Source organism: Ochotona princeps, chromosome 18 (assembly GCF_030435755.1).
Source record: "Ochotona princeps isolate mOchPri1 chromosome 18, mOchPri1.hap1, whole genome shotgun sequence".
NCBI classification, from domain to species: Eukaryota; Metazoa; Chordata; class Mammalia; order Lagomorpha; family Ochotonidae; genus Ochotona; species Ochotona princeps.
Window position 1 is genome coordinate 39405223 of NC_080849.1, and position 15550 is coordinate 39420772.

The 15550-nt window shown below is 45.2% G+C and overlaps 1 protein-coding gene across 2 annotated transcripts in view; it reads left to right on the top strand.

Moving 5' to 3' along the window:
- TMEM241 (transmembrane protein 241) overlaps positions 1–15550 on the top strand; it is a 109538-nt gene that overhangs the window by 70811 nt on the left and 23177 nt on the right. Inside the window, exon 13 of one of the 2 annotated variants that reach the window (XM_004579708.2) lies at positions 885–978. The exons of the other annotated variant lie outside the window; for it this stretch is intronic. Within the exon in view, the coding sequence (XP_004579765.2) occupies positions 885–978 (94 nt within the window). The remainder of the gene's footprint in view (positions 1–884; positions 979–15550) is intronic. 2 annotated transcript variants of the gene reach the window in all.

The following is a 15550-nucleotide window of genomic DNA, read 5'->3' on the forward strand; positions in this document are numbered from 1 at the left end:
TTTAACTACATGCATGCATGGAGAGATCTTTCCAAAGCAGAACTGTGGAAGGCAGCTTGGCCTGGGGGACTTTTTGCTTCAGCTGCATGTATTGCTGGAGCGGAACCTTCCATTCGGATGTTCCACCTGAGCTGCCGGCCAGTCCACACCCCGTCTTCTCATTTGGTCAGTTTCTGTAAGGCAGGTGTTTCTTCACCAGTTTGTTTTGCTTGAAATAAGCTAGGAGGTCAGTCTTGGCCAGCATCAAGCCAAATAACAAGAGATGTTATTTTCTGCATTAAACAAAAAGATCTATTTTATTTGAAAGGCAGATATTACAGAGAGAGAGAAGGAGAGATAGAGAGGGTCCTCCATCACTGGTTCACTCCCAAGTGACCGCAGTGATCAAAGCTGAGCCAATCTGAAACCAGGAGCCAGGAGCCTCTTCTGGGTCTCCCATGTGAGTGCAGGGTCCAAAGGCTTTGGGCGGTCCCCTACTGCTTTCCCAGGTCATAAGCAGAGAGCTAGAAGGGAAGTGGAGCAGCCAGAACACAAACTGACTCCCATATGGGATGCTGGCACCACAGGGTAGAAAATAAGCATGTTGTATCACTGTGCTGGCCCATTTTTCCATTGTGTGTGTGTGTGTGTGTGTGTGATTTATAGCTAGAGATCTTCCAGGTTTCCATATCTGTTTTGTAATTCTAACAAAATGCTCTCATCTTAGCTCCTTAAGGTTTTCTTCTTAATCTTTCATTTTTTACCCAGAAATCACTAGAAAACACAGAGGAGATAGAGCTTGTGTAGTCCTTGGACATGGATTAGGAAAGAGGAGCATAAACTGATCAGCTGTTGGCTAAAGGAAGACCAGCCTTAGTAACGCAAGAATATTTTTTCCCTTCCAGTGGAGTTTTAGGATTCTTCCTCATGTTAAGTACCGCGAAGCTAAGAAGCCTTGTGGCCCCTGCACAGTATGCAGCCTGGAGATTCCTTGCTAAGGTAAGAGAAAGGGCAGAGGGTAGGAAACTGTCCTATTCTCTTGTCTGTGGTCTCAGAGCCTGAAAAATGGCAAGCTGGATCCTCTGGTTGCTGGCTCTAAGCCTGTTCTTTTACTCATCCAGGTGCCGATTTCTGAGCCTCCCTTCTGTGGTATCAACATGTCATTTTTAATCTGCCTTTCCAGGAGGATCCTGTGTCCTTGAGTAGACCCCTTTGCATCCCTGAGCCTCAGTTCACCTATTTGAATATAAAAGGTTTGCAAAACACCAAACAAACACATCTTTCAGCTTCACCAGCTCTAGGAGACTGGGCTCATACTTGGGCGAGACAGTTCTTATTTTTCTTCCGGGGATTGTGGGACTATCCGGACTTGAAATGACTCATGCAAGAGGACTCAACTTGTCTAAAGTGATGAAGGAAAACTACCCAGTGGCCAGGGAACTATTGTAAGGATGGCCGTTGTGTCTCGCAGTGACCAGGGTTGAAATATCAAGGACATGGGTTACCGCCACCCATGTGGGAGACCTGGCTGGAATTCTGGGCTAGTGACTTCAGTCTGGCCCAACCTTACTGTTGTGGGCATTTGGGAGGTGAACCACAAGGTAGAAGATTTCAATTTCTGTCTCCCTCTCTCTCCCTCCTTCTGTTCTCTACCTCATTCACCTCCTCCTTTTTCTGTCAATCTACATTTCAAATAAGTAAGTAGAAAAAACATTTTAAGGCTGGAAAAATAGTCAAAACCACTTAATTCACTCTCTTAAAGTTGACCAAATGTCTAAAACAAATTAATGCATAAAACAAGTTAAGAGGTATTTGTTCCATAAAACTACGATACTTTAGGTAGGGACAGAATTAGTTTTTTGATGTCACCTATCATAGCTTCCAGTCCCTGCTCCTCTGCTCTGTCAGTGTCATAGTTAAACCAGAGCAGAGAAGGCTGTGAAAACCAGCTGCTTTCTTGCTGTTTCCAGAAGGGACTCACTCTGGAGCATTGTCAGATTGGTCAGTTGAGTGGTAAATGAATAGGAGAGACCAGTAGCTCAACTAGCTGGAATTTACAGTCTTCTTGGAACAACCAATGGCAGTGTTCGGGGACTTAATACTTCATTCTGGGAAGTGATGCAGCCATCAAGTGTGTCATGACTCTCTATGTCCCAGATTGAACTAAGTCTCTGTGCCTGAGTAGCAGACATGGAACAAGTCCAAGACACCCACATATCCTGAGCTGGTGGAGCCTATGTACACACCCAAAAGAGATAAGAGAGAGCCAGCAGAAAGTGCAAGCTGGGCAGACCTGAAAACAGCCTGAGGTTAGAATGTGCTACTCAGCCCACGCACAGAAATAGAAGCAGAAAGAAGCTTTTCTGGCTCAGGGTGTTTGCAGAAAGTCTCAGATTAGCCTCTTCCAGAATACTAAGCTATGTGGATGTAAAAATGACCTCTGAAAAACAAGAGAAAAAAGTTTTAGTTGAAGACATCAGCAACTGTAGCTTATAGAAGAGGCAGATTTCCTAGACTTAGTCGGCAAAATGACTAAGTAAGCAAAGTCACAACTCCTACTCTTAGAGAAAAGTCAGAATTTAGAGTTAATACTACATAGTGTCTAAAATACCCAGAATCCAACAAGAATTAGAGTCACCTAGAGAAACAAAATATGACCCTTGTGCAGAAAAAGAGAAAAAAATCTATTAGAAAACTATGTAAGTATATTCAGAGATGAGAAATAAACTGTATTGAAAGAAGTAAAAGAAAGACACTGCAGGATCTCAAGGTAGAAAATTTTTAATGGGCCCAGCGCCATGGTCTAGCGTCTAAAGTCCTCGCCTCGAATGCGCCAGGACCCCCATGTGGGTGCTGGTTCTAATCCCAGCAGCTCCACTTCCCATCCAGCTCCCTGCTTGTGGCCTGGGAAGACAGTGGAGGACGGCCCAAAGCCTTGGGACCCTGTACCCGTGTGGAAGACCTGAAGGAAGTTCCTGGCTACTGGCTTCAGATTGGTACAGCACCGGCCATGGTGGTCACTTGGGGAGTGTACCATCAGAGTGTACCTCTCTGTCTCTCCTCTCTGTGTATCTGACTTTGCATAAAAATAAATAAATCTTTAAAAAAAATGCTTAATGGAAATTCTGGATTTGAAAAGTACAGTAACTGAAATGGAAATTCTCTAGAGGGACTCAGCAGTATATTTTAGAAGTAGGAAGAAAGAGTAAGTTAGTTGGAAGGCAGAGCAAGAGAAAGGATTGAATCTAAAGAGTAAGACTTCTCAATGATTGAAAAGCATGGGAAGCATCAAGCACATCAGCATATGTGCAAAACCCGGACAGGAGAGTGGGAGAGAAGAGATACTTGAAAACAACAACTGAAAATGTACCACGTTTGAAAAAGAAAAATTAATTTACAGAGCCAGAAAGCTCAGTTAGTCTCAAGGAGGATACACAAAGAAAGTCTATGCCTTGACACATTATAATCAAACTGTTGAAGGACAAAGAGAAAATATTGAAAAACAAAGGAAAAATCATGAAACCTGCAAGAGACAATCAAACTTTATAATAGGAAATCTTACTAGAGCAAAGCAGGAAATTTAATAATAATTATAAAAGGGTTACTATATCAATTCTTTTTAAAATAAATAAACCTTTTAAAAATATTTAAAAGATTTATTTTATTTTTATTGCAAAGTCAGATATACAGAGAGGAGGAGAGACAGAGAAGAAGATCTTCTGTTCAGTGATTCACTCCTCAAGTGACCGCAATGTCTGGTGCTGTGCCGATCCAAAGCCAGGAGCCAGAGCTTCTTCCAGGTCTTCCACACGGATGCAGGATTCCAAGGCTTTGGACTGTTCCCAGGCCACAAATAGGGAGCTAGATGGAAAGCGGGGCTGCTGGGCTTAGAAACAGCACCCATATGGGATCCTGATATGTTCAAGGGGAGGACTTACCTGCTAGGCCATGGTACCAGGCCCTATTATATCAATTGTTACATAATGAATATATAACAATTCTAAATGTATACATATGTAACAACAGTATCTCCACATGCTATGAAGCAAAAATGAAAGAGAAAAGGGCTAGCTTATTCAGTAGTAGCAGCTGGAGATTTTAACACTGTACTCTCGATGGGTGATAGAACTAGGTTTCAAAGCAAAGTATAGAAGGACAAGTCAAGACGACTTGCACGTTATCAGCCAACTTGACATCTAACTGAGCTTTGTATAACACTCCACCAACTGACTTCAGAATACATGCTCTTCTCATGTACACGTGGAACAGTCTATGAGAGATGGTATGCCAAGTCACAAAACAAGTCTCTAGACATTTTAAAACTGAAATAAGGTAAAGGATGTTCTCTGACCACAACAGGGTTAAATTTGAAATTCAAAACAGGAAATAAAAAACCCTAAGGAAGCACTATTTATATGAAAATTAAATATACTCAGTAGTTCATGGGACAAGGAAGAAATCACAAGGTTATTAAAACATTTTGAGCCAAAAGTAAACAGAAACATGACATACCATAATTGATGGATGAAGCTAAAGTAATGCTTAGAGGGAAATTTATAATTGGAAGCACCCATGTCAGAAAAGAAGAAATGCACCAGCAATGTAAGCCTCCATCTGAAGAAATAAATTGTTAGGAATGAGAAAAGAGCCATTACTACTGATTCTGTAGAAACTAAAAGGATTGTATTGACTTCAGGGGTAGGCTCTTGGCATAGCACGTAAGGCTCTGGCTGAGACGATTGTGTCTTGTATCAGAGTGTGTGGGTCTGAGATCTAGTCTGGCTTCTGACCCCTGACACTAGCTTCCTGCTAATGCACACCCTGAGAGCAGCACCCAGGGCTCAACAGGAGAGGTGGATTGAATTCCTGGCTCCAGCGCAGCCCAGCCCTGTTACAGGCATGCGGGAGGTAAACCAGTGAATGGGGGTGCTGTCTCTTTGTCCATCTGTTTGTCTATCTCTGCCTCTTAAAGAAATAACTAACTAGTAAGTAAGTAAATTGACTGCCAAGAGGCTCAAAGGAACTTTTTTGTTTTTTTTGATAACGAAAATGTTCTAAAATTGGATTGTGATGGTTGCACCAGCACATAAATTATTTTATAAAACTTTTCATTAAAATTGTTTTATTCTGCATTTATAGTAGGTGACTTTTTAAAATAAATTAATGAATTCTAAAAATTATTTTCCGTAGTACAGTTTTGTAGGTACAGGGATTCAACCTTCTCTCTCTCTTTCCTCCTTCCCCAAATCCCACCCCCACTGTTTTCCCCCACATTATTACTGTAGTATAGTCCCTTAGTCAAGTTGGAAGTTTAACTTTCTGACATTTAAGGTAGGCAATCGTAGAAAATCTAGTATCCTGTTTTAGAGGTTTATTAAAAGTTTCCTCCACAGTAGTTATGTCAGAAGAGGGAGATTGGTAATTAGCTGCTCTGGTTTAATGCTAATCCTTCGAAATGTGGAGGATTGGATTAGATGGGTCACTGAGGGTTCTCTGGCATGCAGTCTTTATTCTTTTCCTGCTCTTGCTCGCTCGCATGCTCTTGCTCTCACTCTTTTTCCTTTTGTATTTGGAAATAAGCCCTGTGATCCTCAGTGGCAGAACAGTCATCCATTCTCTGGACCACCTACACACCACGATGCTCTGAGATTTAAAATGCAACATGATCCTGCCCAGTACTCCAGCTTTTCCTTTGATGTCACTGCGACTCTGCTGGGTGCCAACACATGCAGAAGTGACTCTGAAGGATATTCCATTGGTGCCTGAGGAGAATTTGGATTCTGGGAGAGGCTCTAACACTCCTGGGCACAAGGTCATTCAGGGAGCTGGAGTCCATCTCAGTCGTTGCCCCGGAAGTTGTCACAGCAGCTTCCTTGCTTCCGGGTTCTGAGGAGGTTCCTCCCATCCCCACCTTTCTCACTCTCCGCCTCAGTTTACTACACTTAGCCGGGGGAGTGGGAGGCTTGAGCCTTCTATGCCATTTCATGCTGTCAGCACCATTATTATTACTACTGTTATTATTTTCTTCTCTGGGACTATTACATAGATATGGTCTAAAATGCTGAAAATTTGAAACAATTTCACTTCCCCCTTTGACTTTTTTTTTGGTGACTTTGGGCATGTGTGCTCTAACTGCACATTCACCAAGACTTTAGAGCCCATCCCACTTGGAATGTAAAGTACTCAGTGTGGGGGAAAGTGTGCATGCATGGGGGTCTGGGGTTCTGTTTTTCTGCTCTGGGGTTTATCCAGCTGAGTTCAGTCCTCACATGGGAATTCCTCTTGCGTCAAGTACTGCCTGTCTCTTCCTTGAGGCAGGAGTGAGTTTATGTTGAGAACAAGCTGGGGGAGGAGAAGCATTCCCAGCATTTGTTCCCTCTCACAGGGGTCTCTGTAAGAATGTCTTCCCTGAAAGCTAATGTCACAGCTGCCACCACTCCGTGTCTTGAGGACAGTAACAGGCCAGACAACCAAGTCTTAGCCTATTCCTTTTATGGCCCTGGAAAAAGAATTTTTCTTTAGCTTGCTAGCATCAAGTCTCTTGGTTTGGTTTCCTTTGTTTCTGATCTTCATTTTAGTGACTTCTGGATCTTGCGTGTGCACAGGGCTGAGACTAGGAAAGGGTTGGCACGAGAGCGTGCCCAGCCACCTCTGTCAGTACTGTGATCTGGCTGCCTTACTTGCCTTGTCCCCTTCTGTGTCATAATTTCCCTCTAGCCTCAAACACCTGGCAGCTCCATGGGATTCAAGTTATATACCAGGTTCCTACAGTTCTGGTAATATTAGATGTATCGTAATATGGGTCTCTTTGAATGATCTTTCGGGATTTAATTCTACCAGTCAGTCAGGTTTTTCAAAATCATTTTTTTAAAAGATTTATTTATTTTTATTACAAAGTCAGATATACAGAGAGGAAGATCTTCCGTCCGGTGATTTACTCCCCAAGTGAGCGCAACGGTCGGTGCGCGCCGATCCCAAGCGAGGAGCCAGGAACTTCTTTTGGGTCTCCCATGCGAGTGCAGGGTCCCAAGGCTTTGGGCCATCCTTGACTGCTTTCCCAGGCCACAAGCAGGGAGCTGGATGGGAAGTGGAGCTGCTGAAATTAGAACCGGTGCCCATATGGGATCCTGGCACATTCAAGGCAAGGACCTTAGCCACTAGACCACGGCATTGGGCCCCAAAATCATTTTTGTTTATTTATTAATGAGGAAGAGAGAGAGAGCACGCGCCCATCTACTGGTTCACTCTCCAAGTGCCTACGATGGTCAGGACTGAGCCAGGCCAGTGCTAGGAACTGGAAACTCCATGTGGGTCTCCCATGTGTGACAGGAACCCAATTACTTGATCAGTCATCACTCTGTCTCCTAAGGGCTGCCCTCGGAGGAAGCTGGGATTGGGAGCCAGGAGGTTACCCCAGATGCCCTGATGTGGGTCTTGGCATCCTAACTGGTATCTTCACCAGTGGACCACGTGCCTGCCTTTTGCATATTACAGTCCAGAAGAGAGGGTCAGAGCCACAAAGGTGAGGCTGCTAGAGGCGGATGCTGAGCTGTGTGGTTCTGACTTGAGGAGCTGGCCTGAGCTCTATGCCCGGATGAAGCAGCCTTTATAGTCGATGTTGCCAGGAAAGGGTAGGAGGATGGAAAGGAGTCTCCCAGGACAGGTGGCAGATCTTCCAAGGGGAGATGAACAGGTGGGAACCTTGAAATATAACCTTGGTCAGAGGAGAAGAGTGTGCCTGTTCAGAACCGAGGTACATCAAGGCAGTGAAAGTAGAGATGAAAAGATCAAACTACACTTGACGGTAAAGGAACATGTATTTTAACCATTTGTCATATAACTGTGTGGCACAATGAAAGAGTGAGATAGCAAGGAGATCATGTTAGAACACCTGGAGGTGAGCACAGGGGGTGATGGATAGGGAAGGCCACAAAGGGCCTGCAGGTTGATAGTGGAATTGTTTAGCGTTACAATTGTAGGGTGGAATGGAGGAGAGAATCTGAATCTTTATCCATTTGGACTTTGCCTGCAGAATTCAGGAAAATGAATCAATAGCTGCTCGCAGAGATCGTCAAAGGATGTGCAGAGAGCCCTTGAGGGCTTAGTGTGGGAGGTATATGGCTGCAGTGTTCAGCAATGAGCAGGAGAGAGAAGCAGCCACCAAGAGTTAGAGGGAGGACCAGGACTGTTCAGTGTGGGATGCCCAAGGAAGGATCTTAAGAAGGCATGCAAAAACACCAGCAGACTGTCAAAAGAGATCCAGATTGAAAAGTGGCTAAAGCAAAGACCCTGCTAGCCTTCGAGGGCACAATCTGCAGGCACAGGGAGTCTTAGTAAAGGACAATGGTGAGAGTGAGTGAAGCTAAGTCGTAAATACTTAATAAAAAAAATGAGTGGAAGACGGTGATTGCTGGTCGGCAAGGTGAGAGCCAGATCTAGTGCAGAAAGTCTTTGCTGAGAGGACTTGGGCTTCTCTGAAGGTAGGAACAAGGGCAGGCTACACTGAGAAGTGTAAGGAAATGGGAGACAGACATGCTTCCGCAGTGCGCGGAAGGCGGAGGGGAAGTGGCTCTAGACTGAACACAAAGGTCTTGCAGACTGGCAGGATGGGAGGGGCTCCTCTCCAGGATGTGCACCATGGAGTCACTGCGGTCCCAGGGGACGGAAAGGAAGAAGAGAGGTGCTCAGTGCTCCACTGTTATCACTGATGCTTCTGTCCTCCCACCCACCCCACCGTGGTCTGTTGCAGCCCTACTTCCTAAGGGCCTTTGGGAGGTGAAGGTAGCACCCTCAGGAAAGGGATTAGTGTCCTCACAGGAGAAGGTCCAAACAGCTGCCTTGCTGCCTCCGCCTGGTGGACTCGGGTGAGGAGTCACCGGCCGGGAGCAGTCAGCCTTCATCAGTGCTTGCAGCCATTGCAGAACCTGTAGGCGCCATGGCCATGAACGGCCCAACCCCCAGAACTGTGAGGAATACGTTTCTGCGGGTGATAAGCCACCCAGGCTGTGGTATTTTGTTCTAGCAGCCCAGATGGATGAGGTGTCAGCAGGAAGGGATCTGAAGATGGCTCAGAAGTGTTTAGAATCCTAATGTGCACTGACAGACGTGACAGTGTCACGTTGAGCTGCAGCGTTATGTAATGATTATATAATAATCTGTCGGAAACTGCAGCATCCATTATTAATGTCTACTTAATGAAGCATTTGCCAGACTTAAAATTCGTTAATAGACTGAATAAAGTAGGAAACCTGGGTTTGACAATCAAGACTTCATATGTGATGGCACTACAGGCTTTTAGCCTGGTGGGTAAGACATAGGTTAGGATGCCCATATTCCATATCGGATTACTTGGGTTCAGTTCCCACCTAGTTCCTGATTCGAGATTTCTCCCATTGACAGCTCTGGAAAACAGCAGTGATGGCTCAGGGCCTCTGCCACACATGGGGCAGACCTGGTTTCAGCTCCCTCTTGTCCCAGGCATGGCAGATGTCTAGGGAGTGAGCCAGCAAGTGGAAGTACTGTCTGTCTTTCTGCTCCTTTTTTTTGTTTTTTTGGTAAGATTTATTTATTTTTATTTGAAAGGCAGAATTATAAAAAGATAAGGGGAGAGGGAGAGAAAGAAATTGATCTACCACCATTTATTCCCCTAAATGGCTATAATAGCTAGAACTGGGTTGATCAAAGCCAGGAGACAGGAGCTTCTTCTGGGTCTCCCACATGGACACAGGGGCCAAAGCACTTGGGCCATTTTGTGTGCTTTTTCCAGGTGAATTAACAGGGAGCTGACTCAGAAGTGCAGCGAACTTGATCCAGCACTCATGGGATACTGGTGCTACAGGCGGAGGCTTTGCTTGCTATAGTATAGTGCCTGCCCATCCCTCTGCTTCTTAAAACTTGAAATAAATTTCAGGGTCCAGTGTGATGGCTCAATGGCTAAGTCCTCACCTTGCATATGCCAGGATCCGTATGGGCACTGGTTTGTGTTTTGGCAGCTTCACTTCCCATGCAGCTTTCTGCTTGTGGCCTGAGAAAGCAATAGGGGACGGTCCAATGTCTTGGGACCCTGCATCTGTGTGGGAAACTCGTAAGAAACTCCTGGCTCCTAGCTTCAGATCGGCTCAGTTCTGGCCATTGTGACCATTTAAGGAGTGAACTAGTGGTTAGAAGATCTTTGTCTCGCTTTCTCTCTGTAAATCTGATCTGCTTTTCCAACAAAAATAAATAAAGCTTTTTTTTTTAAAAGAACTAAATAAATTTTATAAACCCTCTCAGGTGAGTCCTCATATCTGTAATGTGTTGTGCGTATAGGAGTGAGGCAAGGAGTCAGGGACCAAGGGAGAAATAATGTGAGATTGGAAAATACTGGAACTGGGTTCCTAATTGTTTCAAAGCAGAATGATTAAGATAATGTAGCAGAGGACTGATGACATACTCTGCAAATATGGCATTATTGGGTACTTGGACCTATATCGATATGAATTTTCTATGTAATTCGAGGCACAGAGACAGAGTACCTGAGTTGTGGTTCACTTGCCACAGGCCCGCAACAGTCAGCACAATCCTCTGCTGAAGCCTGGAGCCTAGAACCCAGTCTGGGTTCTTTATATTCCCTATAGGACAACAGCTCCATTACCCAAGCCCTCACCTGCCCACTCCTGGGATTCACATAGGTAGGAAGCTGGGATAGAGCTAGAGCGCAGAAGTGACCCTAGACACTACAATAGGGGGCCAGGTTTTTTGTTTGTTTTTAACTGCTAGGCCAAAAACATGCTTCAAGATTTAATTTTGAGTCCCAGCTCCACCCCTTTCTAGGCATGTGAGTCAGTTTTTTTATCTGTAAACAAATATACTAAATAATACACAGAAGCCAGAAGTTGACAGGACTGTCACAAAATAGGTCAGTGTGTGGAGTGCAGATGTCAGAGCTGGGCCTCCTCAGGGTTTAGATGGAACAATAGACAGCATATCCAGTTGTACATGGAGAATATGGCAGTATATTAGGACATGCAGAGGACACCTGATATTATAACATAGGACAGTGGACAGAGACAATTGATCAACTACCCCAGCCAAGTATTGGCAGTGAAGATTTGGGCAAATGGAGACGCTAAGGTCCACCGTGTCAGCCAATGGATTCTGGAGAGTTTTCATTGTGCTTGGAGTGATGAAATTGGTAGCAGTTGAGAACTGTTGAACTATCAAAGCCACTTGAGCAGGACCCTCGAAGCATGCCCAACATCAGGGACCCTGGGATGTTTGGGAGGCTGAGTATGGCTTTACCCTTTATCTCTCCCCTTCCTCCAGATACAGGAAGGAAAAACGAGAATGTGGAAACATTGGTCTCACCCACTTTCCTGTAGCCCTTGACCCATCGCACTCTAATCAACTATGTAAAAATCATCAAAAATTAAATTAAAAAGAGGAAAAACAGAAAGGTCAGTGGTTTCCCTATAGTGAGTTTAGGATTGGGTTGCCTGCTCTTGATGCTGTTCAGAATTCAGCCTGCGTGAGAACAAGGTCTCTCCCGGCATATACAGTCAGCTGTTGTCTAATAGAGGAGCCATAGATGCACTGTTCAGAAGGTTTGTGAACCTGTACAAAGAGTCATTGATGCCAGACAGTTGCTGTGCCTGTGAAAATGTGTCTGGTGGTTTCCACGGAGACGACTCTGCTGGCTGTGCTGTGATTCTGTCCTAGCTCCCGCCCCTAGTTATGCGCTGGAACGGCGTGGAGCCTGCCATGCTGTCACCCCAGCAATAGGACCACTGTCCTGGATGGTGGGACTTTGGGGACTCTCTTTCTAGAGCCCAGAAGATCTGACTAGGAAATTTCAACTTCTTATGAGGACTTGTTGCTTTTGTGAGAAACCCTTCATGGGAACGTGTCTGTTTCAGCTGTGTGCCCCTTGAGCTGTTCTGCCAGATCTCAGGAGCTCACGTGAAGGTCATAGCTGAACTTTTAAACTGTTTTGTAACTGTTCTTTTTTTTTTAGTGACATATTGAACTTGTATGCTGTACTGTCATTTTTATTAGCAGAAGTTAAACTTGTTTTAAATATAGTATGAACTTGTAGAAGCCTTATCAACAGATGCTATTAGGATTTGATGTTTGGATTTTTTTTTTAAGATTTATTCATTTTATTACAGCCAGATATACACAGAGGAGGAGAGACAGAGAGGAAGATCTTCCGTCCGATGATTCACTCCCCAAGTGAGCCGCAACGGGCCGATGCAGTACTGATCCAAAGCCGGGAACCTGGAACCTCTTCCAGGTCTCCCACGCGGGTGCAGTGTCCCAATGCATTGGGCCGTCCTCAACTGCTTTCCCAGGCCACAAGCAGGGAGCTGGAAGGGAAGTGGAGCTGCCGGGATTAGAACCGGGATCCCGGGCTTTTAAGGCGAGGACTTTAGCCGCTAGGCCACGCCGCCGGGCCCTGATGTTTGGATTTTTAAAACATCTCAAGACCATCAGCAAAATTCTTACTATTTCTGGTGGAATTTTATTTATTTTTTTTTTTGGAAGCTGAGTGTGGAATCAAAGATTTCCTGACTGCTGGAGAATACTTTTTACTCTATATCTACTTTTTAAAAGTTTTTGAAAGTTTTATTTATTTGTTTGACAGAAAGCTAGCACTGGGTTAGGCAGAAGCTGGGAGGTGGGAACTCAATCCAGGTCCCCATGCAGGTGACAGGGTTTCAGTCACTCAGGCTATGGCCAGTGCCTCCTGGAATACACATAGCAGGAAGCTGGAATGGTGTGGGATGCAGGCATCTTCACCCCAGAGCCAAATGCACCTGCTCCCACCTAAATTTTCTGAGATAAGTTTGTAGGGACGTCTCAGCATTTAACATTGAACTGTATGCTTAACATTCAAGGATGTGACCAGTAAAAAAAAGCTTCCAGATTCTGTGATTGGAGTTCTTGGGAGTCTGGCACGTGCATGGGCTTGCACATAGCTCTGAGGAACCCATGACAGGAAATCCGGTACGCACAGTTACAACGCCCGTTGCTCTCCACTCGCACCAGGTCGAGTCTGCTGAGTGTTTGGTTCTTCCACTCTGTTCTTCATTCTGTTCCCCTGTACTGCTTGTTCTGTCCCTGTCATTCTCACCATCATCGTCACTGTGTTTTGAGCGGAAACACTGTGGCTTTCTGCCTCTGCCTCCTGGACGGCAGATGATTCCAGAAAGGAAACGACAGCCACATCTGGTCCCAGGTGACGCGTCTCACAGCCTCTGAGTGCATTTGTTCCCTTACCTGCTTCCCACCACATGTCGAAGCTCACCTGAGGGTACAACTCACGACTTAGAGCTCTCTATCCCTGCTCGTTTCTTCCTTTGCTTGTTACTCAGCATCTTCATGTGTTCTGGAATGGGCTTGATCAAAGCAAACTAAAGCAAGTTTTCTGTTCAAAGAATGCGCTTTATAGGGTCCAGCTCAATGGCCTGTGGCTAAATCCTTGCCTTGCTCACCCGGGATCCCATATGGGTGCTGGTTCATGTCCCAGCTGTTCCACTTCCCACCCAGCTCCCTGCTTGTGGCCTGAGAGGTCAATAGGGGATGACCAAAAGCCTTGGGACACTGCATCTTTGTGGAGACCTGGAGGAAGCTCCTGGCTCCTGGCTTCAGATCAGCTCAGCTCTGGCCATTGCAGCCACTTGGGGAGTGAATCAACAGATAGAAGATCTTTCTGCCTCTCTTTCTTTGTGTAGATCTGACTTTCCAATAAAAATTTTTTTAAAATGCACTTTGTAAGTATAATTATGACTATATCCTCATTAAATCATTTTCCCTGCTGACTGTGGAAGTAGCTATGGCAATGAGAATAATTTCTCATGGAAAATTAAAACCTGGAGTGGCATAATTTCCTTTGCAGTCTCTGGCTTGGCAATAATGACTGTGTCGCTGTCTTTCCGTGACATCACTGATGAGGCGACAGGAACACAAAGTGACAAGTTAGGGCGCCACGGTTAGGGCAGAGCTGGGTGGAAACTGTCAACTAAGAAGTCGGTTATCTGGGAGTTATTTGTTTATGAACAACGTTTTCCCAGAAGATACATAAAAAGAGACAGTTTTGGATGCCAGAAAACATCTTGTCAAAAATAATTCATAGCGAAGTGAGTGACATGAATGGACATTTTGTTGTTTTGGATAAGGTTGCTGTTTCGCTTGTTTCCAGTTATGTGCTCTTAATTTTTCCTGGGCTATTTTTAGTGCTGCTGATAATCACAATGTTCTGTGTTGCAAAAACTATGCTAGCAATTCTGGCTTTCACAACTTTTGACCTGAATGAATGTGCTTTTCTTGTTCTTTTTTTTTAAGTTCATTTACTGAGGAGATACCCTGAATTAATCTGGTTTCCTGATTCTAAGGTTTCTATGGGTGCTGTTGCTATCCCAGATCACTTAAAATAACAATTCAAGTCATGTTTGCAACATAAAGGCCTGTTCATTAGACTTGTTTGTAAGATCTCCCCAAAAAGGTTAGGATGAATTCATCTTGGCCCACCTTAGGGTAGAATGAGTGTTGAGTGTACGCTTAAAGAAACGGAGATTGTTCTGCACCCCCACTGCTTTGCAAGTCTCTACTGACGTTGTCTGAGTCTCGTACATTCCTTCCCAGCGAACCCACCTCTCTTGTGATGCAGTTGTAGAGTCCTCCACCTTGGGTGGCTCCACCAGTTTTCTTTTGACTTTGCAATGATGCAGAAGCAATCAAAATTCCGTGGAGACTTCACATGTTCACTGTGACCGTCTTCCTGGGTCAGTCCTACATGATGCTTCCCTAGGTGCAGGGTGGTGGTAGCCAGCACAGCCCCCAGGGAGACAACAGGCTCTCTGCAGTGGGCTGTGTACTCAGCTGGGAAGATCCACAGGTCAGTACGTTCAGTGCATTTTCCATGGGCGATCTGTAAGTCCCTATGGGGCCATCGGGACAGAAGCCCTGCCTGAGGTCAAAGAACAGCTGTGTTCTTGAACCATTCATTGTACTGCTTGCCTTTTCCCTGTAAAGTCTCTCTGTCTGCATCCTAGCAAAGGGCAGTGAGCAACGTGCCCTCTGTCCTCTGCGCATGTCCACCCTGCAGGCCAGACTGTGGGTAGGACTGAGCAGGAGCCTGTGTCGCAGGAATGTGCCATGGCCAGAGCTCATCAAATGAGGCAGCTCCTGAGCAAGCAGACTTTTATGATGGGAAAGCTGAGTTTTGGTGCATGAGGGATTATTTATTTGAAAGGCAAAGTTATAGGGAGAGAGAGAGAGAGATCTTCCATATGCTGATTCACTCCCCAAATGGCTGCAGCAGCTGGGCTGGGTCAGATCAAAATCTGGAGCCAGGAGCCAGGAGCTTCTTACTGGTTTCACACATGGGTGCAGGGGCCAAAACACCTGGGCCATCTTCTGTTGCTTTTCCAGATACATTAACAGCTGGATTTGAAATGTAGTAGCTAGGACTCAAAGTAGTATCCATGTTGGATGCTGGTACTGTAGGTGACAGCTTCACCTCCTGGGTCATAGTGCCAGCCCCAAGAACCAAATTTACCAGTGCTTCATTCCATTCCAGTCACCTGGTAAT